General features: G+C 43.0%; 1 protein-coding gene across 4 annotated transcripts in view; it reads left to right on the top strand.

The window, feature by feature from the left end:
* The first annotated feature begins 4208 nt into the window (after positions 1–4208).
* Positions 4209–26760, top strand: part of FMNL2 (formin like 2) — a 307239-nt gene continuing 284687 nt past the window's right edge. For all 4 annotated transcript variants that reach the window (XM_035008025.1, XM_035008027.1, XM_035008026.1 and 1 more), the window contains exon 1: positions 4209–4754. In XM_035008025.1, coding sequence (XP_034863916.1) covers positions 4638–4754 — 117 coding nt within the window. In that variant the 5' untranslated portion in view covers positions 4209–4637. The remainder of the gene's footprint in view (positions 4755–26760) is intronic.

Genomic DNA, 26760 nt, shown 5'->3' with positions numbered 1-26760 from the left:
GGCAGTAAGCTGGGGTGATAGTAGCGTTCAGTTAATTTATTCCTTATCTCTCAGGGATCATTGTTCTTCACTGCCTCCCAAGAGGATAGGGTTGGGCCCAGTCTTCTTTGTAAAACTCCTGAAACAAATCTGTTATGGAGGAATAAGATAGTTACAGACCAATATCATCTCTGAAGCCTCCCCAAACACTCTGTCCTTCTTTTGACATCACATAACTCTTTTTTTTTTTAAAGATTTTATTTATTTATTTGAGAGACAGAGAGAGCACAGGAGAGGGGGGGAGGGTCAGAGGGAGAAGCAGACTCCCCGCCGAGCAGGGAGCCCGATGCGGGACCCGATCCCGGGACTCCAGGATCATGACCTGAGCCGAAGGCAGTCGCCCAACCAACTGAGCCACCCAGGCGCCCGACATCACATAACTCTTGAGGGACATTCTTTAATATATTTTGTCCAGTATGTTATTACTTTCAAATTCAGTCTGGTCCCTATTACTCTATCTTGGTCAGAAGCAGAAATCTCATTATGCTTCTACCTCTGAATGATAATTTTAGAGAACTATTTTTTTTTTTTTAATGCAGTGAAGGATACTGGTTTGGGAATCAAAATACCTAAGCTGTAACTTTATCACTTGTTGTATAAACTAGAGAAAAATCACTCTGTTGAGGTCTAAATTCCTTGTTGTTGTATTGACAGGATGAAATAAGATAAAGCAAGTAAAAGTATTTTGTAAAATATGAAGGCAAATGTAAAGTATTATTCGAAGATATGAAATGTGTGGGGGAGGGGTTAGAAGATGTTTCTGTCTACCCATTTCTTACCCATGTCTATCCTCTTTACCTTTTATCCAAATCTTGATTCTATCCAGGTGAGGAAATGTGTCTAGCCCCAGCCCCCAGTTATTTCTGTAACGGGGGATGGCCGTGTCATTCAGTTCTAGAAAATGAGGAATAATGGACAATAGTCTGCTAATGGTATTTCTGGACAAACTTTTGATTTTCTGACAAGAGAAACAGACTTAACTGAAATTAGCTCTTCCCCATTATTTGTCCCAACACATACTTGATTCATGACACTCTAGTAGCTATTTTGTAAGTATGTGGAAAGACCAACCCATCACATGGATCCTGGTCCTAGCCATACGAAGTTGCTGAACCAACACTAGCATCCACCTTTCTCCAGATTTTTTGTTTAATGAGAAAAGATATTATTGAAGCCATTATTACTTGGGTTTAGAAATTGAATAAACTATGTTTAAACTTTGTTTAAAATCAATAGCAGTAACTGGCTCACAGTAAGTGCTCAATAAATATTTAAAAAATAAATATGGCTAGACATACGAATCTTTCAGGACTCTTGTAGATGTAACTTGACATAAAGCAATCCCTCTAAAATCTCAGATACTACAAGTTCCCAGTTTGATTCAGGGCTATATATGGCTTTGCTCATCATAGGGTGCTTATCTCATTTCTTATAATTATACACACAAAGAGAATCTTCCCTGGGGTTGCACAAGTGCTTTTTTAAGAAGCTAAGTGAACTTAGCTATAGAGCACTTCCTTACCTTTAAAACTTAAGGAGATACCAATGAAACTCAGCTGACGTGTTAGGAGTATTTGTTTTGAATGATGGAAGAGCTTTTGGAAAGCAATTGCACTGTTATGGGGGAATTCCTATCAAGCCATCCTTGGCATAACTTGCAAATGCCTAGTACACAGAATATAAAGGTCTAACATTTCAGTTTGCATGGAAGGTGAATGGATTGTTTTAACAGTTTATTTTTTTGCCATTTTTTTGCAGCATCAGCTATAATAAGTCATATGTATGAGTAATTAGAAAATGAAATTCATATTTAAAAGTGATCACCTGATTTTGATTTTATGGGGAGGATATGAGTGTTACGATTAAAGTAATGTCTTCTTCCTCCCTCTCCACGCCATACCCCAAACAAATATTTTCTTGAGATTTTTGATAGAAATTCTTACAGAAGTCCTGTAATATAATGGAGTGTTTTGTTTATTTTTGTACTAAATACCCCCATAAATAATAACCAAATATCAAAGATTGCAAACCTTGACATGGCTGAGTTCTTTTGGTTCATGGATTTGCACACTATGTCCTTGGCTCTTCTCAAAGTGTGAGATTATGAGAGAGACTAGATGTGATAAAACTTAAGGGGAGAAAAAGGTCCTGGTTACTGGCAGAAATATGGCCAGAGGGAACCATAAATGTAATAAAAAGGATTTCTCAACTGCAGAAAAGAATTCTAGCTTTTCCATCCAGATGGGCAACCCCCTGGGTGGGCTCATTTTGTGTCAATCAGACCCAAAGTATATGTCTAGAGATTGGAAGAAAACAAATACATTTGTGGGTCAGAAATGTCTCACTTGGTTTGAATTAACTGCTTTTCTTTCTCACTCATTTTCACTAGTTGGGGTGTGTGTATGTATCTATATCTCTGTTTTTCTTTCTTTGATGGGTAACACTGTTAACTTTGATACAGTGTAGTTTTGGAATACAGATTGCATTTATTCAGACTTTTAATTTGAATTTATTTATACTTTTTTTAAAAAAAAGACCAGAAGTGCTTTATTTAATAGATGATACCGACACGATGTATCTGTGTGTGTATTTGCTCCATAGGCTTTTGGTAAAACTCACTTGTCAATTCAACAACTAGTCATTGAACATCTACTATGCTCAAGGCATCTTGGGGCTTATAGAGCTGAATCAAATGTGGCCCTTGATGTTTAGTCTTGTTGTGTTACCTTCTCCAGAAGCAGTTGCTTTTTTTTTTTTAAAGATTTTATTTATTTATTTGAGAGAGAGAATGAGATAGAGAGCATGAGAGGGGGGAGGGTCAGAGAGAGAGGCAGACTCCCTGCTGAGCAGGGAGCCCGACGTGGGACTCGATCCCGGGACTCCAGGATCATAACCTGAGCCGAAGGCAGTCGCTTAACCAACTGAACCACCCAGGCGCCAGAAGCAGTTGCTTTTTAACAAGAGAGTAACAGCCCTGCTTGTATATCAGAATAACCTGGGGAGCTTGTTAAAAATACACCTGCCCATGCTCCAACTCTTGGCTCAGGGAAATTCTGATAATAGGCAGGGCCCAAGGTGTGTGGAGTTTTAACAACAAGCTCCCAAGTGAATCTGATACACAAACCAGGATTAAAGAAATGCTCTAAGCTAAGAAAGGATGACTTGTGAGTTCAGTCACAAGTCAACCAGGTGGATGCCCTTGAAATCTACAACATGAGCACCTGGCTAAAGTTGTTTATAAGGTTGTTTCTATTTCCACTGTTTTAAAATGGGTAGTAATAGTCTGGAAAGCATCCCAGAGATAAGGTTGGGCCCAATCTTCTTTGTAAAACACCTGAGACTGTTATGGAGGAATAAGATAGCTATAGCCAAAGATCATCTTCAAAGCCTTCCCAAACACCCTGTTCTTCTATCTCACATGAAATACGCTTATTTGTGTAAATTTTCTCCTTCACTAGATTGTGAAGTATTCCAGAGCAGGAGCAATCCTCTTCTCCTCCCACTAAGGAACCCAGTAACCCATACATAATAGCTATCGACAGGTGTTTGTTTTGAATTGAATCCTCCTTCAACTCCTGGGTCTGACCATATATGCATATATCCATAGCGGATATTTATTTAAAAAAATCCATGAAAGTGTATATTTGTTTATAAAACATTTCGATCACACGCAAGAATACGTTACATAAGGAAGAAAGAACAATGAAACAAGCACCCACGGACCCATTTCCCAGTTCATGAAACAGGACGTTGCCAATGCCTTTCAGGTCACCTGTTAAACTAGAGCCTTTTGAACGGTAACCAGCTTCTGAAATTTAAATCAGAATGCTGGTATTCAATCACCGATTGATTGGATCATTCATTTGTCAAGTGTGCCTAATTAATTAGTGTCAGAACCGACGTAGACGAGGTAGTGATTTCTACTGTTGGAGTGAGGGAGTTCTAAAGGGTCATAAACCATAGCCAGAAGCGCACAGATCGCCTCCGAAGCAAGCGGTCTCGACCCAGCTCTTTCCTCCAGAGCAGGCGTGGATTCGGCGTGCGGACACTTTGGACAGAAACTACGCGTCCCGGCAGTCCACGGGGCAAGCGGGCGGAGCCGGGGCGGGGGCGGGGGCGGGGGCCGGGCGAGGGGGGCATTGTGTCGGGAGCGCGGAGCTGCATTTGTCTGCTCGAGGTGCTCGCCGGACGAGCGTTGTGTGCGCCGGCCGTGGGGCTGTAAGTGTCAGCGGCGGCCGCGGCCCGGCGGAAAACCGAGTTCGGAAAACCACGCGCCCGCTGGCCACGATCGCTGGCAGAGGGCGGCGTGCCAGGGGAGCAACATGCAGATAGGCGCCCCGCGCCCTGACGACCCCTCCCGAGGAAAAGAGGCCGGGACGGCGCTGGGGCGGCGGAGAGCATGAGGGAGGCCGGGGGGCGGCTCGGCGAGGAGCGCTGCTAGGGAGCGGTGCGCGCTGCACACTCGCCGAGGCGCAGCGGAGGGCCGGGGGCCGGGCAGGTCGCGCCAGCGGGCGGGAGCCGGCCGCCGGGAGCTGTTCTGATTTCCGACGCGAACGCGAGGGGCCCGGAGCAGCCCCCGGCCCCGGCGTGCAGCCAACATGGGCAACGCGGGGAGCATGGATTCGCAGCAGACCGATTTCAGGGCGCACAACGTGCCTTTGAAGCTGCCGATGCCCGAGCCAGGTGAACTGGAGGAGCGATTTGCCATCGTGCTGGTGAGTGCGCAGCGGGGGCCCCGGGGCTCCGGGCGGGGAGACGCAGCTGACCCCCGCCCCCTCCTCTTCTCCGCGCGCCGGGAGCGAGCCTCCTGTCCCAAGGGGGAGGCGCCCACCTTCCCCTTTGTGGCCTCGGCAGCCTCGGTCTTCTCCGTTGCCCTCTAGCCCCCGCGCTCAGCCCTCTTGGGGTCCCGGGATGGGGCCGGGGGTTCGGGGCGGGCTGCCGGGCCAGCCCAGAGCCCATTGTCTGGCGGGAGAAGCACCTCGCAGCGCGTGTGCCCGGGAGGTGCGGCGTGGGCGAGAAGGGAAGGTGGCGCGGGCCCGGGAGAAGGGGGCGGCGAGCCGCTGAGGCTTTTTGTTTAGAAAAACAAAAACCAAAACCCCCGCAAATCCCGAGTCCCTGCGGACCATCCGGCGCGCGGGGTCCCGGGCAGATGGGTGCATGTGGCTGGCAGCGGGCGGGGAGCGAAGGCGAACTTGGAGGCGGACGTAGCGGCTTGGCGGAGGGGAGCTCGCCCGAAAGGGGAAGATAGGGAAAGCCGCGGCAGTGCGGCGCCCCGGTCCCTAAGCTGGGAGGGGGGCATCTGAAACCCAGGCGGGAGAGAAGCTTTGCCTCAGCTCGTTCCTTTCGGTCTTAAATCTTAAACCACAAGAATGTGCAGTTTTGCGGGGACGTGTTTCGAGCTGTTCTGACGTCGGGGGCGACCCCTTCCCTCCTCCAGCACACACAGCCAAGTCCCCGGCTCCCTCCCGAAATCTGCGTTTAGCTTTTTAGCTTCTCAAATCCAAGACACTCAAGACTCGTTTCTTTCTCCCTTTTCCTGCTGGGACTAAGTTTCTGAGCTCCTCCCAATTAGAGCTTGACAGTGCTGTGAGCTCAAGAGGGTGTGGCGGCCTCCCCCTCGACCCAGCCAGAGTCTGTCTGTATTGCAGCTGGTCCCCAGACTTCCGATTTTTAGTGACCCAGCCTCCTTCAAGGGATGTTGGGAGGGAAACTGGCAAATCCGATGCGTTCCTATTCCTTACACTTGTCCATCTACCTTGTCCTAGCTAGTTATCTCTGAACTCTACGCGGTTAGGCAGCAAGAGAAACTTGTGCTCCAGGCAGCCAGTTTTGTGTCTGCTGCGGATTTTTGTTGTGTAACCTCCCAACTTTGGGAACGGACCTGAGTCTGAAGACTGGGACATTTAAATTGCACTTCTCAGGCCTTTAAAAAGGGCTGGTTTGAGAGGGGGCGTAGTGTCCTGGATGGCAGGTTAGCTTTGTGCCCTTAGGGAGAACGGAGGCTACAAGCTTTTTTCACCCCCTCCCCAAGGTCTGGTGTGGCTGTGGGGAGATAGAGGAGGCTGCCTGTCTTGCTTTGCAAGATCTCCCACAGCTGCTCCCACTGTTGTGCAAAATGGGACACACTGAAACGAAATGCATCAGCTTAATTCTTTCTCAAGGCAGCCTGGGTGCATACTTGACCTGTCTTTCCAGAGACAAACGTTGTTATTCAAAATCCTCTTCCTTCCAGACACATGGTTCTTACCTCCTAGCTCTGCGTTTTCTGTCTTTTCATCCTGTGGTGGTGTGTGTGTTTGTGTATGTGTGTACGTGTGTACTTGAAATGGAAGGGCCAGTGACACAGGGAAACCAGATAACAATAATGCAATTAAGTTCTGCTAGATTGGGATAGTGTGTTTTGCATGAGCTTTTAGTTACTCTGCTGATTAATAACACATGATCTGAATTGATCTTTAGAAGAATGTTTCATCATTACCATGGTGGATTTGTGTTACTATTAACTCTAGCAGTCACAAATTTAGTATGTAGACATTTATGATTCTACATCACAAGCTCCTTGGGGCAGTGGTTGGTTGTTGCGGTTACTTCTCTACTGTGTGTCACACAGAATTACTGGATGTGGTACTTTTCTTGTTTATAATACTCTGAGCCTCTCAAAATAAAACAAGAACAAAAAATATCAGGCTGAACTTTTTTGAATAGAAACAAAGCTTTTGGGAAAGTCTCAGCTTGGGGTCCCTCTTGTTAGTGATGCACTTGGACATTGATGTGGTGTTTACTGTAACTCTCCCTAGTCAGCTCCAGCTGCTCTTTGGAAACCTACAAGGGGAGTTAAAAGGAGTCCTCTTTATGGGCTGATAGAAGCCCAGAGGGAAGGTGATTCCTCTTAAGGTCAGTTTTTTTTTTCTTTTTTTTTTCCCCTGGAGTTGTACACGTGATGCTCTCAACTTTGCTTTTCTTCATGAATTGCTTAAGAAATCAACTCAAACCATTTAAATCTAGAGATCAAGCTAGAAGGACAAATTTTAGGTGGCAAGTTTTTAAGTATATATGTAGAGAAATTCTTTACCCGGGGGCAAAGGAAATCATGTTGGCATTGTTGATGCTAGCTTTATTTTCACATACGATAAAGATCATATATATCTGTTTTGGGAGGAAAACAAGATAGTAATACTGTACAGGAAAGTACAGGCACCTCATTGTAAGTATGGCTTACATCAATAATTAATAAGACATTTCAGGCATGGAAAACAATTCCATCCTCAAGCTCTAGAATATTTAAAGCATTGGGGAAGAGTAAATAAACATTAAAATGACAGAAGTCCATCTATTTCTGGAAAATCTCCAGACCAGACCTTCTCAATGACTGTCCACCTACCCCTTCATCAATCTAAATGATATAAATCTAAAAAATTAATTGGTGTGAATGGAAAGGAGAGAGTAAAAGATTGCAGAATTAAGATCAATGGAAGGGTAAACTTTAAAAGTAGTGACTTTTTTTTAATAGGAAAAATTTTTTTTAAGTAGATTTAAATTATTGAAGTTCTGCGATGAAAGGCTAGTGCAAATTGGTTCCAAATCTTGGGAGCTTAATCTTCCTAAGGAGAGCCTCTCTCTTCTTAAACTTGTCTTCAGTATTGTTAAAATAGTTATAAAACATATGTATGGGAAAACACTACTGACTCCTTTTATACATTTAACTATTTGCGTCCTTGTACCTACCTTTCAGCTGTAAGGTGATATGCCTTTGCGCGCACATGTGTGATGTTTTTGTTACACTGTTTGATGGAAGTATTTCATAAATTATAAATTCACTCATCTAGTTTTATTCCTTTAGGGTGTATACATGTCACATATTTTACAGGTAATATTGGCGTGTACATATTTTTTGGGGGGGTCCTACACATCTATCATTATCTATGTGGCTCTTTGTTGTATTAAACATTGCCTAAATGTTGGGAATACACATATGCGTGCACACACACACTCCTGTGTCCTTTCTTTTTTTTTTTTTTTAATTTTATTGATTTATTTGACAGAGACACAGTGAGAGAGGGAACACAAGCAGGGGGAGTGGGAGAGGGAGAATCAGGCTTCCCGCCGAACAGGGAGCCCGATGCGGGGCTCCATCCCAGGACCCTGGGATCATGACCTGAGCCGAAGGCAGACGCTTAACGACTGAGCCACCCAGGCGCCCTGTGTCCTTTATTTTCAAAGATGATGCTATGAAGTTTATTTTGGGGTGGGGTGAACCGCTGATGGTCTGTGCCCAAGAATACCTCTTTCTACATTAGACCTTCCATACCATTCGCTAATTTTTGGCTTGAAATCATTACAACAAAACCGTTAAGTCCCCCAATGCCTTTGTCAAGGAGCTGTCCTAAGGATTCTTTCTGTAAATGTCAGAGGAAAGGATAATTTTAAACCCTCTGTCTTAGCTGGTGTGTCTGTGTGACACCAGATGTGCTGCCCTGCAAACTGATTTAGGACCTCTTAAAAAGTGATGGTTTAGGGCAGTATTGTATGTTTGGTACTGGGAACTACTTTGGTGTGTGATTAATTTGAGTCCATTCCTTTCCAGGTTTTTTTTTTTTTTTTCCCTCCTTGCCCTGAGGTTGAATGTAGTTCTTCTGCTTTAGGAAGAAGTGGAAACATTTTGAGTACCTACTCTGAGTACACCCTATGCTTACATATTCATTTAATCCTCACATTAATTCTAGGAAATAGAATTACCTAAGTTGCCTAAAGTCATGCAGTTATTGAATAATTGATCTAGGATTTTTACCCACATTTGTATCTCTAAGCCCCCCCCCCCCCCCCCCCCGGCCCCTCACCCTATATTCTATTATACTTCTGGGGCCCTTGACCTAGGAAGGAAAAAAAAATACTTGGAGCTAGCAGTAAAACTGTTTTAAAAAAAAAAAATCTCTAAATCTAATAAATGCCAGTTTCAAACTGTATAAAATTGGCAAAAATGTCTTAGAAGTGACTGCTGTGAGGTGCGCTTGATGTTTCACATTCAAGGTCAGACATTTTGGCATCTTCACTATGCTGTTTCATTTTTCAGGCATGGCGTTAAATAGTGATTTGGTCCAAGTGTGCTCTTCAGTTTTTTCTATCAAGGTAGGCTTGAACTACCTTGGTTGGGAATTTAGGATTTCCAAATCATAGGAAAGAAACACTCTGTCAGTGCAGTGCATATACCCCCAAATGCAATTACTTGTGAAAGGACAAGGGAAGTCAAGTTTTAGCATTTATTTCCCTCTGCAAGGTGTTGTTCCCTTTTAACTACTTCCAAGGAGAACTCTTGCCATGAAGTCTGCTGAGCAGATGGATGGGTGAGAGTGTAGTTAGGTCATCGTCAGATGCTTGCTGATTTTTCTCACATCCTTTCTCCTGTTAGGGAAAGGAGGTAGAGAAGGGGAAGGGGGTGGAGTGTTGTAACTTTGAGCCATTACAATCTTATCCTAGGTACTAAACCTCCGAGCTGCTTTATTTCACCAAACTTGGGAATATAGGCTTATTATTGGGGTGCATTTCACCCCCCAGTAATGCCAATATATTTGGATATCTAGTATAGAAGTTGATCAAAGGCTGTTATCTAAATATAAGTATTTGGCTACCATGAGAGACTGGCAGAAACACAAATGGATGACCTTTGGGAAGAAAAGGTATGCATGCCGTTACATCCTTAGGTGATAAGAATTACTTTTGCTTGTGGCCTTTCACTTAGCAAATAGCATTGGCCTGGGAGGCAGGAGACCTAGTTTCTAAGAATCATACCTGCTGCACCAGGTTGAGCGAGTTAAATTCTTTCCTTTTGTCCTTGATTTTCTTCCTCTGTAAATTGGAATACAATTTGACACAACTGTTAAGATAGCAAAGAATTTTTTTTTTTTTAGATCCTAGCACTTGAAACTGTAAAACTTCCAGAACATACCATACTGTGATCCATTAGCTGACTTTGCATTTTGAAGAGCTTTGTGCAGAAAAGTGTGTAGTTGTATTCTGTGTGGTCTAGAGAGTAGAATTTCCAGGGTCAATGATGGAAAGTCACATAAGTTTAAGGAAAAGTATTTTTAACATTTAGAGTTGTCAAAGAAGTGAAGAGTGAGCTTTTCATTAGAGTTGCTCACACAGAAGCTGTAGAAGGAATGCTGGTGATTGGGTTATTTACAAACCCAAGACGTGGCTAGTACATTATTGGCCTGAATTGCCCTCCTTGAGGTGAGCCTGCCACCTGCAGGTTTTAGACCTAGAATCCTAGTACCTGAGAGTGGAGAAGGATTCCACTTGTAGTTTCCTCCTGGGCTGGAGAAGAAAATAAGTGTAGGTTCATGTTTTTCTGGAAATTTATTTGGCTTTATAAAAACTGTTGCTTGAGGGGCTTGGTCTTAAAGAAACGTGCTCTTCTCTCCCCCCCCCCCCCTTAGTGCTTGGGGCAAAAGGGCAAGGTGCAATGGGCTTCCTTATGTTTAAGCAAATAATAGGTGCCATGAAAGTGGCTGACAGAAGAAGCATGGATTCCGGATAGTCGTCTCTACTTTGCAAGAGGGTGCTGGTAGCTGGAAGCCTCTTAGGAACAAAGCAGTGAATCCTTAGACAAGAACAAACTGAATTGCTTAGGAGGGAGGGTGAGTTACAAGCTGGCTCTTCTACTCTAAAATGGGGCATGTTTCTTCCCTTCCCCTATCCCAAGGACTGTGTCCCCAGGCTTTGGGGTCACGGTTTCTGTAGAGGGGCTTCATGCACCTTGTTAGCTCTCATCTGCTTGAATCATGCGGGCAGCGACAAGTCATCTCTCATCTTTCCTTTAAGATCGTGTCTGCTCACCCTGCGGGTGATCTTCTTCCCAGATGCTCTGTCCTCTTTTCCAGAAGTCTCTCTTTCAGCATAACACTGAGGAGTATGCAGTTTCTATTGGATATAATTTGGAAGCAACGTCTAGGGATGAGGGTAGGCCCAAGAGCTGTGATTCTGCTGAAGTCCACAGATGTGGGCCAGAATGGCTGGGAATCCCTGCTTGAGGTAGAATGGTATTTGTTGTCAACAGTAGAAGTGTACTTTCTACTCTCAGTCTTAAAAAAAACAAACTGACAAAAACCACGAAACAAAAGTCCCCTGACCAGTGCAGAGCTTAAAGGTAGTCACCTCATCACAAACTTTGTGTAGTTTCTAGGACACACTAGAGGTGTTCTTCTGGTCACTTTTTTGGTGTTCTTGGGCAGCTTATAACTGACTTCTGTGACTTTGAATTCACACAGAACCTTAGTCCACTTTGTTCTTTGATGAAGAGTTGCTGTTTGTAAGCCCCTCTATCCATTGCCACAGAAGCTGACATTTTGAGGTTTTTAAACCCTGCTGTCTATCGCCAGAGGAATCTCTCTTGACTGATTTCTGTGTGGTAGATGGTACACGTGCCTGGCTTATACTAAAAACTTGTTGGCTTTGGGAAAGGTGTCAGGTTGTTGACATTTTTGGCTCTGTGCCTGGTGTTGGGCCCTACGGTGTGACTGGTACCTGAAGGGCCTGCCTCGAATTGAGGATTTGCTCATGAACCTGACTTCTTTTCCTTGTTTTTCTTTCTTTCTCTTCTTTCTTTCCCCATGGAAGCTTGGCTGAACAGTTCATTTAAGGCAGGATTGTAAAGGGATCGACAAGCTGAAATAGTAGTCCTCAAACCTGGCTGCCATCAGTCTCACCTGGGAGCCTCAGAAAATATAGATGCCTGGGTTGGTAAACATGGTTATACTAAGAAAGGAATTGTTTGAAAGGTACCAAAAATTGTGGGGAAATTAGTCAAAGTGGAGAAGGGGTAAACAAACAAACTCTTAAAGATGTTTGATGCAACCAAATCACCAAGATGAGAAATACAGAAGGAATGGATCAAAAAGCCTGTTGAATGTTAGACTTCTTAACTAAGAAATGATCATCAAATAATCATTATGAAAATCTGCAGAAAAAGTTCTACATATAGCTCAGGAGTGAACAGTGACCCTGAGGTGTACTTCTGGAGTAGAAAAATCAATAAATCACTTGTATTTTTGCTTAGGTCTATATTCTCAAGCCTAATTGTTTGTTGGTTCAATGCAGGCCTTTTGCTTTGATCTCTGGTTTTACCACTTACAAAGACTTGATGAGCTTGGCTTCCTGGAGTGAAATTCAAATACACTTGTGAAATGTAAACAACATTCATTTATTAAGAATCCTATAATCAGGGCAAATTGGCATGCTTATATAAGCAATTAGCTTTGAGAATAGAAAGATAAATAGGATGGTAGGTCAAGAATGAGCTGATTGTTCTCAATGCAGGAGTCTAGTTATTCCTTTAGCAGTTATAAGCACATAGACATTCCTTTTATTCATAATCTTTAGCATTTGTGGTTTGGGATTTGAGGACAGCGTATGTGGTTTTTTGAATTGAGAGGATAGGAGCAATTATTGTCTCATTTTCATCTAGAAATATAAATCTTTCAAGGAAATGTAGGTAGTTGAGTTTATGACCAGATAAAACTTTATAGTAATTGGGAACAGGGCAAGAGAAGGTTTGGATTTAGATAGGAATAGTAAGGAATATTAATGGAGTTTTGTTTTTATTTTGGTGGGGAAGGTAAAGAAGACGACTGCTTCACAGTGGGAGAAATATTGAAAATAAGCTCATCTACCTTTAGGGAATTTTTTTTTTTTTTTTTAATGTCAAAGGAAGCAGTAAGAAAACTAATAGAAGTTGATAGAACACCATTAGTTTTGTTTCATGGCAACATTGCTCAGTGAGGTCCGTACTGCCCCATGTCGTCTTTGGGAAAGCTGGGGAGCCCCCATGCAAAGGCGATGAATCGGGTGAATAGTTCTGTGGGTTAGTCTCACTTCTGGCCCCTTCAGTCCCCAGTATGGTCAGCCTTGGTGGTTCTTCCGAGGAAACTATCTCTCAGTGACAGTGGGCTGTCTTGAGTAATTGGGATTCGTTCTCCCCAAGGACTTCTGCCTGGTGAACGTGGGAGGCCAATTCAGTCCAAATGCCTTGGGACCAGGATGTTACACACTTGGAATTGGGAGTCCCCAGGCCTTAGCACAAAATCATTATTCCCTTGCCGACTAATCGGGCTATCCAGATGCAAACCAGGAGGGACCGGTTCAGGCTGTGTGGCCTTCTGGGTTTGGAACCATTCAGCTCGCCAGGGTGCAGCCTCTCCAAAGGCCCTTCACGTTAGGAGTTTTGAGTCTCATAATCATTGGCTTTTTGGAAAGCATTTGTTTGGTTTAGAAATCTCCAGATTGTCTATGAATTCACCAGGTCCCAATCCTTGTTTAATGGAGTCCTCCTTTAACACTAGACAGCAATATTTTTGTTATTTCACCAGTAATTATCAGAAATGCCAGAGTTTCCTCTCAGTTTTCTGTGGATAATGGAGAAATTGAAAAACTTCTCTTGGTTGTTCTTGAGGATGATATCTCCTAACCATCCTTAAGATCTTTCTGTTGTAGAATAATATACAAACAGAAATGGGTCCATAACATTAAGTGTACAGCTTGACGGATTTTCACAACCTGAACACACCATTGGAATCCCTGGATCAGGAGTGAGAATCTTTCTGTTTTTCCTTCATACATGGTTTGGCTTGGCTCCCTGCCACCCTGGCTGCAGTCACTCACCTGAACTTACTTTCCAAGTGGTCAGACTTAACGTGGAAGAAAGTAGACCACAGGATCGTGCCTTGTGGTCTGTCTTTAAGTGACTCTAACCATGAGGTTTCCACTGTTTCCTTTGAGAGAATCGCTCAGTCAAGTAGGAAACATTGACATTGTGGCATCTTCCTGTTGCTTTTAGATTCTTCCTCATTGATAACCCTAATGGGATTCCTTTTGTGTGTGTGTGTGTGTGTGTAACGTCTCTGTTTTTCATAATACTAAGAAGACATTTTGATTTGTATTCCTAGAGTAAAGCATGAATGGGGAGCGTTTGCAGTTTGGGCTTCACTACTTGGAATTCTGCCCTTGCAAATACAAATTATGTTTATTCACTCACAAGCCTAAGTTCTGGCCTTTAGCTTTTGCCATCTATCTTGATAATTCTTTTGAAGTGTTAAGAGGTATAAGGTTGTGGATTTCATCCTGTGGCTCAGTTTTCCCATCAAAGCACTATCATGTTATTCCAGACATCAGTCCAACTCTTTGGCCTGTTTGTGGTTAGCGTTTCCCCTTCATATTCTTGTAACTTCTGTCTTCCCCCCAGCCTTCTCATCGAAGCTGTCCACAGTCTGGCCAGACCCCTCTCCTCTTCTGGTTCCTTGCTTGATTCCTCTCCACAGAACTTTCCCGCCATTATACCTTGGCGCGCAGTGACTCTCCTGCATGGCAGGGACTCCCTTGGCTGGCTCCTCATTTACTGAGATCCTATCCAGCCTTCGAGACTGTTCTGAAATCCGCCCCCCCCCCCCGCCCCGTGTCCTTGCAGGCCAGCATCAGCTGGGGGGAGGTGGGAAAAACAACTCTCCTCTTTTTGATCTTTTTATTGTAGGAATAGTATGAATTATTTCTCTTACTCATCAGGCCCTTGATTAAATACCACCCTGTATGAGGTGTGACTGTAAAATAAAGGGATGCTTTTATGTGTAGCTTCATAGCCACTCATTACACTCCTAGCCGTTGTTTATGTCTGTTTTATTGGCCAGTTCACAGTGTGCGCCCTGGAAGACCAGGATCACATCTTACAGGCCCTGGCGCTTTTCCTTCTCCAGCACAGCGCTTGGCCCGGGGAAGAGTCTCGGCAGACGGTTACTGACTTGATTAGAGAAGGACACGAGACCATGGGGTGTGGGCTGACACAGGACAGGAACTGAGTAGCTGACCACACTGGGCTGACTGTTAATTGCACGTAACTTGCCAGTTGTGTGGAAATGACACTTTGTAACAGATTCTTACTCATTCTGATATTTCCCGTATCACTTGTTTGTAGTAGGTGCCCACGAATACTAAGCGTTCAGAGAGAGAGAGTTGGCATCATGCTTCACTTGGCTCCTTCGGGAAAACTGGTGAATTAGGAGAAGAGGGCAGTGAAGTGGCGGAGAAAATCAGTGGTTTTTTCACTGTCGCTAAGCCAGATCAGTGTGTCGTGATGTACTATCATCGAGTTTGTAGCTCCATAGTGTAGGGCTTTCTTCAAGTAAGATGTCCCTTACGATGTTTTATTTGGAGTCAGGCAAGTTTAAGTGAGCAGCATTCCTTACTTGAGCATTTTGGTGCTTTGCTCTTTGCAAAGCGCTTTCAAATGATGTTTTGCAATTCTAAGAGTTCTTAATAGAGGCAAATGGGGGCATGAGGGTGTGTGGCTTGAAGTTCTAGAGAAGGTGGTGAGGTTTGTCCTCTTTGGCACCAGAACCCCGGGGGGCATTCTGCTGTAAGACAAGACAGTCCTGTGCTTGCTAGTGCTCTGTCCTGCACCTCCTACCCCTTCTCTCTGATGCGCTCAGCAACCTTCGGAGGGAGATACTATCTTCCTTTCACTGATGAGGCAGTGGGGCTCAGAGTGATAAAGTGGTCTGGACCAAGGGATGGAGGCAGGATTGGAATCCAGGGCCGTCTGGTGAGAGAACCTGCTGCTTTTTACTCTGCTACACAATGTATATTTTCTGCATGAGCTGTAAGAGGTCATTAAATGTATGTGCTTTTTTCTTCATTTTTCATATACTCTCTGGACTAAATTCATCAATTCAAACTATTGATGTAATTCGTCTAGGAGTCCATCATCAATATAGCTGTAGGTATACTAAGCTGTAAGGGTTCAGAGGAAAAGTGCCATTTCTATATTTTGAGTATTCAGGAAAAGTTTCCTTGGAACAGGAGGTAGAGAGATACCAGCTTGGGTCACACTCACTGCTAGACTATACTTTATATGACATTATGCAGTTTTGCTCACTTGTCACTGCTTAAGAAGTGATTATACTTTTTTTTTTTTAAAGATTTTATTTATCCATTTATTTGAGAGAGAGAGAATGAGAGACAGAAAGCACGAGAGGGAAGAGAGTCAGAGGGAGAAGCAGACTCCCTGCCGAGCAGGGAACCCAATGCGGGACTCGATCCTGGGACTCCAGGATCATGACCTGAGCCGAAGGCAGTTGCTTAACCAACTGAGCCACCCAGGCGCCCCAAGAAGTGATTATACTTTAATCAGAGCTCAAGAACATGTAGGGAGCCCTTACTATGTGCCATGCAGTGCTGTAGGATGCAGGGGTGCGTGAGGCTGTCTGGTCCTCTGCCTTCAAGGAGTTTATAATCTAAGAGAGGACCATAGGAGTGCGGGGTGGGCGAACCAAACATGAAAGGGGTCCACAGGGTATACAGATATATAACTGTAGCTGTCCCAATGCTGCAAGGTGTGATGGGAATAAAACAGGATCCTGTGAGGTGGTGCCTTGTCTGTAAGATCTGAGGGATGGGGAGCAGGCAGCAGGCAGCCAGCATGTGAAGATCAGGTAAGGGCCCTCCAGCAGGAGGAGTAGCCAGGGTTTCATTGGTTCTCCCTTTCTGGCTCAGGATGGGGCTCCGGGGACCTTGGAGCAAACGGGGGGAGCAGCTTGTAGCTGTCCAGTCGGTTTTAGACCTCTGTAGGGAAACCTCCAGGTGAAAGCACAGGAATCTTCTTTCCTTTGTCCTAACGGAGCTGTTTTTGTCAATGGCTTTGTACAGTCACAACCCTGCCACTTGTTAAATTCAGATGACTTTTTTTTTTTTTAAGATTTTATTTATTTATTTGACAGAGACCCCTCGAGAGAGGGAACACAAGCAGGGGGAGTGGGAGAGGGAGAAGCAGGCTTCCCGCAGAGCAAGGAGCCCGATGCGGGGCTCGATCCCAGGACCCTGGGATCATGACCTGAGCCGAAGGCAGACACTTAACGACTGAGCCACCCAGGCGCCCCATAGATTCAGATGACTTCTAACAAATGATCATTGCAGTATTGTCACTGTTCTAGACCCGTGGGACATACAGTTTGAGAATGGAGTATTTGATTAGTGTGAACAGAGCCCTTGTAAGTAAAGACCTTCTGAAGGCTGGTACTTGGAATGGCCCATTTTCTCTGCTTGAAGCCAGACCTGGGTCAGGCAAGGCACAAAGAAATGTGGTTTTTTGTTTTTGTTTTTGTGGTTTTTTTTTTCCTGTTATTTGCTACTAGTTTGTTCAGATTTTTTACTACTTTTTCTTGATCTTATTCATTCTTAAATTTTAAGGGCATATAAGAGGTTTGATTCTGAAGTTAAAAATACGAGAAAAGTTGTGTAGAGCTAAAATTATCCCTGAAATCTCTAAGTTGCTGTGAAGGTGCAGCATGCACAGTGCTGGGTAGACTATCCTAGGAAGCAATTGTTACGCTTGTTCAAGTTGGAGAATCTCTGAGCTTGCCTGAGGGAGAAGCTGCAAAAGAAAAGCGTACATGCAGATGTCTGGACATGCAGGCCATTCTGCCTTTAACTCTTGAACCTCTGGCCATGACTGGAGGATGTGGGGAGAATTCTGACATCTTGCTTGCCCGTGGATTTACCCCGTTCACATCACAGGGAACCTTTAAATCCAATTAGTGATTGTGTTTCTTTCTCGTGGGTGTGTGAATCTGTTAGAATTTTAAGGCATCCCTCAAGGTAAAGGTGAGCTTGGTGCAGGTATAGCAAGGTAGGGCGCCTCTTGTGCATTTTTTTAATTGCTGCAGTAGGCATGCCCCGGAAGAAGGTGGGTGTCACCCCTGCTTCATATGAGAAACTCAGAGAAGTTAAGGGCCTTGCCTGAGGACATAATTTCTAGAAGGCATTGAAGCTGAAAATCAACTTTGTTGACCCTACAGCTGTTCTTAAAATACTGTTTTGAGTCCCAATTATAAACATATGATACAATAGAAATGTAATGGTTCAAAGTAAATTGAAAGCCCTGTGAGGGTAAGTTCAATATCTTTTTAGCCTGTATTAATTTTGTTGGTATCTACCCAGAACCAACAGTAACTATATATATCCTTCAAAAAAAATTTAAGATAAAATAAGAACCAGATGAATAAGCCACTGTCCACTGTTGAAATAGTAAAGGCCAAGTAAGCTTGCGATCAAATTGGCTTTTTTCTAGTAACAGTTGTCCTCTGAAGGCTTTCTGAAGGCTGTCTTTCAGACAACTGTCTCTGAACCTTTGTTTTTTTTTTTTTTTTTAATGTTCCTAGTAAAATGGCTGTGTTGTTACAGCTTGATGGCTGTGTAGTAAGCCTTTTGATCAGCACTCAGTGATAACCCACAGACTTGGGCTTCCTTGTGTTGGGAACAACCATTATTATCTTGTGTTAATTAGTAGGCGTTATGCCAGGGCTTACTTATTTATTTTTTTTAAGATTTTATTTATTTGACAGAGACACAGCGAGAGAGGGAACACAAGCAGGGGGAGCGGGAGAGGGAGAAGCAGGCTTCCCGCGGAGCAGGGAGCCCGATGCGGGGCTGGATCCCAGGACCCTGGGATCATGACCTGAGCCGAAGGCAGTCATTTAACCAACTGAGCCATGCAGGCACCCCGGGGCTTGCTTATTTTTAATACACAAATTTCATATAATCCCATTCATTCACTAAATAGTTTGTTTGCTCCAAGCCAGACACTGTGAAGATGCTGGGACACAAAATGAAAAAACATCATTTCTACCTTTGAGGCGTTGACTGCGTAGTTGGGGGAGATAGATGTGGAAATGAAAATAATAGGACCTTTAAAGACATTTATATACATGTGTGCTATATATATATATATATATATATATATATATATATATATATATATATGGTGTGCTATATTAAGGGTAAAGTCTTAGAACATTTTAGGTAAGCTGATGAGTCTGGACAAGTTAATGAGTTTGGCTGAAGGTTATGATTCATGAAGTATAGACAAAATGAATTCTGCTCTGTGCCTGAATGCTTAAAGATTCAGGTGTGCCAGGGACAACGTTTCAGGTTGTAGAGGATTCTGCCCCGAAGAGTAGTGGACTGTGAGGCTTACTCCTGTAGGTTGCATGCATTGGAAGCGCAGCCGGTTGCTGTACTCACTTTGCTAGTAAGCTTGCAGTCTTATCTAAAAGCTTACCACAGGAACAGACGGCAATGGATCATTCGGACCCAGAATGGGCATTTAACGCAACTGTTTCTGAATGCTTGTGTCTGAATACAGTCTTTGGAAGGAGACCTGAGTTCGAGTCAGGATTTTCCTGCTTGCTGAATGAGTGTTCTTTCTAAGTCTGTGTAGCCGTGCTTAAGTGCTACCTGTCCGGGTTGTTGCGGATATTAAATGATACTGCTTAGTACAGTCAAGTTGTGACATTCAGGCAAGCACTTCACATAAAGTGGTGGTTCTGATTATTTTGTACCTGTTCTATTTCGTGTCATTAAAGCACTGACTTTAGGGGCTATGCTCTGGACTCTAATGGGGTTTTAGTTAAAGCATCATTGAGCTCAAATGGGAACAGCACCCAGAATTGAACTGATGGTGGCTTGTGCTTGCTGCTCTTACCCTAAGATTGTACTTACTGAACTTTTTTTTTTTTAATGTTTCCAGTGTTTCCTGTCCATTGTATGCACCCTCTAATTGGATATTTTATCCTGATCCCTGGCCTCTGTATATTTTGTGCTATCTAGAAAAAAAAAATCAGTTGTTAACCTTAAAAATAGAGCAGTCATTTTACCAGCAAAAATGGGTTTATTTGGGAATAGCCGAGAATTACAATTTGGGACATATAAGCTACAGCAAAACCATAGGCAAGTCCAACAAGCAAAGGAGAGGAACATTATTTTATGGAGAAGGAGGAGGGAATTGGGTGGGGTTGTTTTGAATGTAAGTCCCATTGGAGAAAAGCAGGAGTTGAAGGTGATGATGGTTTCTCATTGGCTGAGTTGTCGAGATAGTCGATTTCTTGGAGGAGATGCAGTATACATTTTTTGACTCTTGACTCTTTCCTGTTGACAGTTCTTCTGTTGAGGTCTGTATTTGGCAGTCTTCCTGGAATTGATGTGGAATGGTACATCCTGAGAGCTCCCCTTTCTGGCCTCTCGAATCCATCGTCATCAGGTTTCCCTTTATCCGTTCCTACACAGGGCATTGGACTCTTCCATTTAAGAGCCTAATGGAAGCGTTAGTGTTTTCATAATTGGAGCAGACAACCACCATGCAGTGGACAACTGTGACCAGTAAGGAGCTAGTTCACATGAGAAAATACATTCAAGGTCATGACCATCTGGGCCCTGAAGAAATTGCTGTTGAAGTTGTATTTGGCTCCAGCTCCATCCTGGGATGGATGGAGTCATTTGGACTTTATGCTGAATTCCAGGAATGGCAAAAAAAGGATTTGTGTAACTTGTGTATAGATGGCCTTCTGTTTGATCTGATTGAGATAGGAGCATTGTTTAATAAAAGCTTCGTCCTTGTTTCAAATTAAGAATACAGTGCCACCTCGTTTGATCTAGGAAGCAAAGTAATAAAGTCATTATAGTTTGCATTCCCCCAATTACCCCTTGCTTTTTTTTTTTTCTAGAAGGTTTCCTCAGTTTATTTGGGTTGCATATCCTACACAGTTAATCTTGCTGAATCAGAGCAGAGCTTATGAAACAGGCCAGTCTCAAATCAGATCAATACACTACCACCATCTAGAAATGAGAGCCTAAAATTTTTGTTTTTTTAAAGATTTTGAGAGCGAGAGAGAGAGAGAGCACAAGCGGGGTGAGGGGCAGAGGGAGAAGCAGACTCCCCGCTGAGCAGGGAGCCCGACTGGGGACTCGATCCCAGGATTCTGAGATCATGACCTGAGTTGAAGGCAGACGCTTAACCGACTGAGCCACCCAGGCGCCCCAAGAGCCTAAATTTTCTAAAGATACTTTGTACCCTTCTTTTTTCCAGTGAGGAAAATTGTTCCTTTTTCTCTCAGTGGATAAATGTCACTTTTGCCCTAAATTTTAAAGTGGCATTCTACTTTTAAAATTTAGATAAAAGAATATTTGATAAAACTGTCAGACTAGTATGAAATGAAATTCTGTTTTCAGACCCTGAAGGGTCTTTAAATCTCACTGGCTGAGGCTGTATGCATGTTTTTCTTGGTGCCCCATTTCCATATCAAATAGCTGTAATTTTTGGATTTTAGTAATGAAGGTATGAACTCAATCTGTCAGGCTTCTTGTGCCCTGTATTGTAGCCCTTAGCTTAGAATTGCACGAAAGGAAGTAATAAGCCAACTCTGAGAAGGTCCAGATGAAAAGGATTATACCATGGTACAAAAATATTAGCGCGCTCGGCCTAGCCATGTGGCTCATTCCTTTCGGAGTATCCATTTTGACAGCTTTTTTGAATCACGCATCAATCACAGCGTTGGTATTTTTGGCGAGGTGGTAGCGCTTTACCCTAATGCTCGTGATCATAACTGCCAAAAATGAACAAAGAAGAGAATTACAAATGAAACACCACAGCATCACACACACTTAAGTTTTTTCTTGAGCAGGAACAGAATCAGGAGTTCTTTGATGTCCTTTTCACTACCCCAAGAAAGCCACTGCTTTATTCCGGGGAAAATAAGGCCCTGGCGGGTCATACCCAGCCTTTGGTTATAGGAACTATTTTTTACTTTAGTTTTCACTCAAGAGTTTCGCTCCCCCAACCTTTTCTTGTATCCTAGGAATAATTCTTCTAGGGCTCAAGGTTTTTCCTTCTGATGTCCCAGTGACTAAGCTTGCTTTGAGGTCCTTTCACCCCGCACTGCATGTATTCCTTCTGGGAAGAGAATCCTCTCGCTTCAAAGGAGAAGCAGATGCCCAGGGTGTATCTAGAAATAAAACTTTGACCCTTTGTCTCTGTCCTTTTCATCTCTCTCTCTTGCGGGCATCCTTTCCTTCTGTGCCAACAGACCCTTGTAATAGTTGTAGCCTATCATGCTGTTACATGATTGCCGTCACTGCTCCAAATGCGTGCTGTAATTTCATGCAGAAATCTCCTTTCAGGGGCGCCGGGGTGGCTCAGTCGTTAAGCGTCTGCCTTCGGCTCAGGTCATGATCCCAGGGTCCTGGGATGGAGGCCTGCGTCAGGCTCCCTGCTCCGCAGGAGGCGTGCTTCTCCCTCTCCCGCTCCCCCTGCTTGTGTTCTCTCTCGCTGTTTCTCTCTCTGTCAAATAAATAAAATCTTAAAAAAAAATCTCGTACAACGTAACTGCTGTAAAGTACATGTGTAGCTTGCAGCATATGTTCTTCAGTACTGAGAAGGAGCTCTAATGGACATACTCTTGAAGGAGTAGTCCCAACATCACAGAATAGTTGGATAAAAGACCGCCAGACCTAAAGAAAATAAAATGTTATAACAGGCCAGGCTCCTCTGTCCTCGTTTCCTTCTTTTCCTCTTAGGCGAACTGCGCCGACTTGGCATACGTCACTCCTGTGCATGTTTGGCAAAAGTGATTTACAGTTTGAGTTTATAGAAATGAGATCCCAGTCCATGTGTACTTTGGAATTTTTATGCATTTGGTTGGAGAAGTATTCACATGGATGCGCATAGCTTTAGGTGGTTTAACTTGTGAGTCCTATTCCTTGAAAGAATGTACTGTAAATTATTTATAGTTGGTCCTCATTATTTGTGGATCCTGGATTTGCAAATTTGCTTATTCAATAAAATTTATTTGTAACCCTCAAATCAGTACTTATGGTGCTTTTGTGGTGGTTCATGGATCTCAGAGTAATGAAAAATTTGAGTCACCCGATGCACCACCTCCCTGCTGAGGTCAAACAAGGCGGCACTCTGCTTGCTTGTTTTAGCTCTCACAAACAAGGATCCTTTTTGCATTCTTTTTAGTGCCATGTTTTTCGAATTTTTGCGCCTCTTACTGGCGATTTTGCTATGTAAGGTGGCCTCCAAGCTTAGTGCCAAAGTGCTCTCTAGTGTTCCTAAGCTCAAGAAGACGGAAATGTGCCTTAGGGAGAAAATACGTGCATTAGATAAGCTTTGTTTGGGCCCCAGTTAGCTGTTGGCTGCGAGTTCAGTGCTAATGGATCAACAGTAGATATTAAGTAAGGTTTCTTCAAACAGAAACATACCTAACAGTTTTATGTAATGATGTGACCAGAGGTTTGCAGAAACCTAACTCTGTATTTCCCATATGAGCAGTGGTTCAGTATTTGCTAAGTGTTCGCTGGGACTTTCTAGACTTTGACCACTGTGAAGAACGAGAATCAAGCATCACCCTGTTGATAGACATTTAAGGTTATTTGCAGTTCTTTAATACAATCAATGTTATGTTTACAAGTCCTGGTCTATGTCAACTGAGGCACAGGTGTAACTTCTTAAGGTTATATACTTAGAAGTACAATTGCTGGGTCCTGTGTATGCCCCTCTTCAACTTGAGTGATTATCATTGCAGTGATCCCTTAGGTGGTTATTTGCCCCTGGTGTAGCCGATGTTAGTGGGTTCATCCCTTAGGCTGCTCAAATCGTGCCTGTGTGTTAGTGAATGAAATATTTTTTAGTACCTATGTGGTGTTAGAGATTGAGTAATAAAAGTGAGCTGTCATCCAGGAGTTTATCGTATATTTTTGGTTATAAGATTGAGAAACATAAACTAAAAAAAACTGGTTGCCATCCATTTTAACCTTTATCTTTGAGTGAGAGGAGTATAGATTGAGATTGTTTGGGGAGTACTTAATAATAGCTAATATTTATTGACTTACCTTTGTGCTAGACTGGAAAGCTTTTAATGCATTTCATCTTAGTAACAAGCTAAGGGAGTAGATGCTGTCACTCAGTCTTTCTGAAGAGGAAACTGAGGTGCAAAGAAATTGGTCAGCTTTGTCCAAAGTTACACAAATGGTAAGTGACAGGATTTGAACTCAGGCTTCCTGGCACCTCAGCTTCCATTCTTAACTGTTGGGCTACACGTGCCTCAGTTCACCATTTAACTTCATGTAGCCATGACCTAAGAGGTGGTCCGTCTTTACAGATAAAAATACTGAAGGGAAGTTGGGGGATTATGTAGCAGGAAGTAAGTATGAAGTTGTATGTGTGTTTTAAACCAGGGGCAGAGGTGAGGTTGGACACATGGCGCCATCTTGACTCCAGTACTCATTGTCGAATCCATCTTTTATTTTGGCGAGAGGAATTCTTAATATTTAGCCATTTTCATCACCATTTACAAAGCCTTTGAGGAGTTTTGGAAGGAGGGGAAAATTGTGTATTCTGTCTGTTCTTGTTTATTTGCTCAGATGAGGGTTTTGCTACTTTTACAAGACAGAGTTGAGAAACTTTACAACTTTCTGAGGGCTTTCTACAGACAGAGCACTACATATATTTCCAGAACAATGCTGTAATAGCGTAATAATTAGTGTTGGGAAGGATTTGAACTAGGTAGCCCACCTCCATAGGGCTCATTCATCGGCTCTGCTCTGCACTCAGTCCCTTGGTGGAGATGGAGGCTGGGGTTGTCAGGGCAGAGGGTGGAGGGTGGAGCGGGCCTGGAGTAACTACCGCTTAGGAAGGTGACATCCTGCGTCGGCAAGTGGCAGGCTGCCTGTTGGAATGGAATGCCACTCCGCGTGTTAATTTCTCATCGGAAAGGAGAAACCGCAACTGAAGCATAATGAAGGGGTTCCGTAAGCCACCAATAGCAGCGTTGTTCTTCAGGGATAGCTTACCTGTTCCTAGTAAGGTGCATGAAGTCTATGAGATGTTCACCGTGAGGTGTCTGAGCACAATTGCTGCCTTATTTGTTAGACTCGGTCACTTTTTTCTTTTTCTTTTTTTTTTTTTAAAGATTTTATTTATTTATTAGAGAGAGAGAGTGAGAGCAGGAACACAAGCAGGGGGAGTGGGAGAGGGAGAAGCAGGCTTCCTGCCGAGCCGGGAGCCCAATGTGGGACTCGATCCCAGGACCCTGGGATCATGACCTGAGCCGAAGGCAGACGCTTAACGACTGAGCCACCCAGGCGCCCTCGGTCACTTTTTTCTTATTAACATATGAGCTAGCCTTGATCTTCTGAAAGCAAATATTCACGGCCCACTCTGAGAGAATTCAGATTACTCCTTGAATCCGTGTCTTCCAAACTCTTTTAACTATCTATTTATTTATTAAATATTTTATTTGACAGACACAGCGAGAGAGGGAACACAATCAGGGGGAGTGGGAGAGGGAGAAGCAGGCTTCCCGCGGAGCAGGGAGCCGGATGCGGGGCTCGATCCCAGGACCCCGGGATCATGACCTGAGCTGAAGGCAGACGCTCAACGACTGAGCCACCCACATGCCCCACCATGTCTTCCAAACTCCTGATTGCAACCTATGCTAAAATACATTTTACACTCATGGCCCAATGTATGTAAAGTCTATAAATCCAAATAAAAGATGCTTTTTCCTAAAACAGTACTTACCTTGGCTAAGTGAATTGCACTCCATTTTCTATACCATTTTATTCTTCTAAAATATGGTCCTCTTTTAGATGGAGAAGATGCACTTACGTGATTTAAATTCCAGAAATTATTTGTAATACAGTATTGAAACCACGTGGTCTCAGATATCATTTAAAGTCGTTAGCTCATAAAACCCAAACTGAAGAAATGGTCTACTCTTTAGATTTGATCTTGAGACTACTTAAGTCTTTGATGAGTTGCCAATGTCTATTCCTTGTGGTTATGCCAAGATTGGAAACATTTGCTTTATAAAATTTTTGACTGCATGATAAACAGTTGGAGAATCAAGACTCAAGAGGATATTGAGAAAGAGAGCTTAAATGGAGCAGGTATGTTAATATATTTAGATCTATAGTCTCATTTTTTTTTTTCTTCTAGAAAAACATTTATCTGGGAAATACTGTACTTAAAAGTAAAGGAAACCTTTTTTAATTCTTTGATAACTCCTGATGTATGTCTTCTGATGTGTGATGTTTTTCATATGTGCTGGGAATCTGGGTAATAGCACACTTTGGCAAATTTTTGTTTGAAATTTTGCTAGATATCTTCAACTTAATTTTTACTCAATGCAGTGCTTCTGCTGAAATAAAAATGAGAAACCAAAATCACAGGGTAACCTGTTGGAGTGTCTGTTCTAAACGGTTTGTGGGTGACTACTGGAGCTTTTTGCTTTGTTTCAAGTATACTTTTTAAAACGTTCTGATAACTTTATTTTTTAATTGTTTTAATTGTTTATTTTTTAATTTATTTTTTTAATTGTCTTGTTTATTGTGTTTGTATTTTGCTCAGTATCTCTTCTTGACTTCAGTAGTAAAATACTGTCACATTGGAAGGTGCTTTGATAGTTTGTTTCTGTGTGCCTAAATTTTACATCTGTAGACTTCACAAAGTAGCACAATTCTCGAGAAGTCGTTCCTTTTCTGGGGTTTGTTTCTGATTTACAGTTGAACCAGGAGGGCTGGAATGACTTAACCGTAGGGTCTTTAATCCCAGCTGTGCCATTCGCAGTCGTAGGATCTCCTGTATTTTAACTTTCTCATCTGCAAATGGGAGTAAATAGTGCTCTTACCATCTCAGAGCATTGATGAGGGATCAATCCTGCAAAGAGCCTTGTTAGAGGGAAATTTTTTTATATGTAATAATATGGGAAGATGCATTATGCTGAATTTCAAAGTCTTGTTACTATAATGTTACCAAATATATATACCAATTCACAAGCAATGTGAATTCTAAACATATTTAAAAGAAATTTTTTTTCTACTAATGTAAATAGTGGATTCTCGTAG

Source organism: Mirounga leonina, unplaced genomic scaffold (assembly GCF_011800145.1).
Source record: "Mirounga leonina isolate KUSES-001 unplaced genomic scaffold, KU_Mleo_1.0 Mir_151, whole genome shotgun sequence".
Taxonomy (NCBI): Eukaryota; Metazoa; Chordata; class Mammalia; order Carnivora; family Phocidae; genus Mirounga; species Mirounga leonina.
The sequence above is the reverse complement of the archived record's forward strand: the minus strand, read 5'-3'. Positions and strand labels throughout refer to the sequence as shown.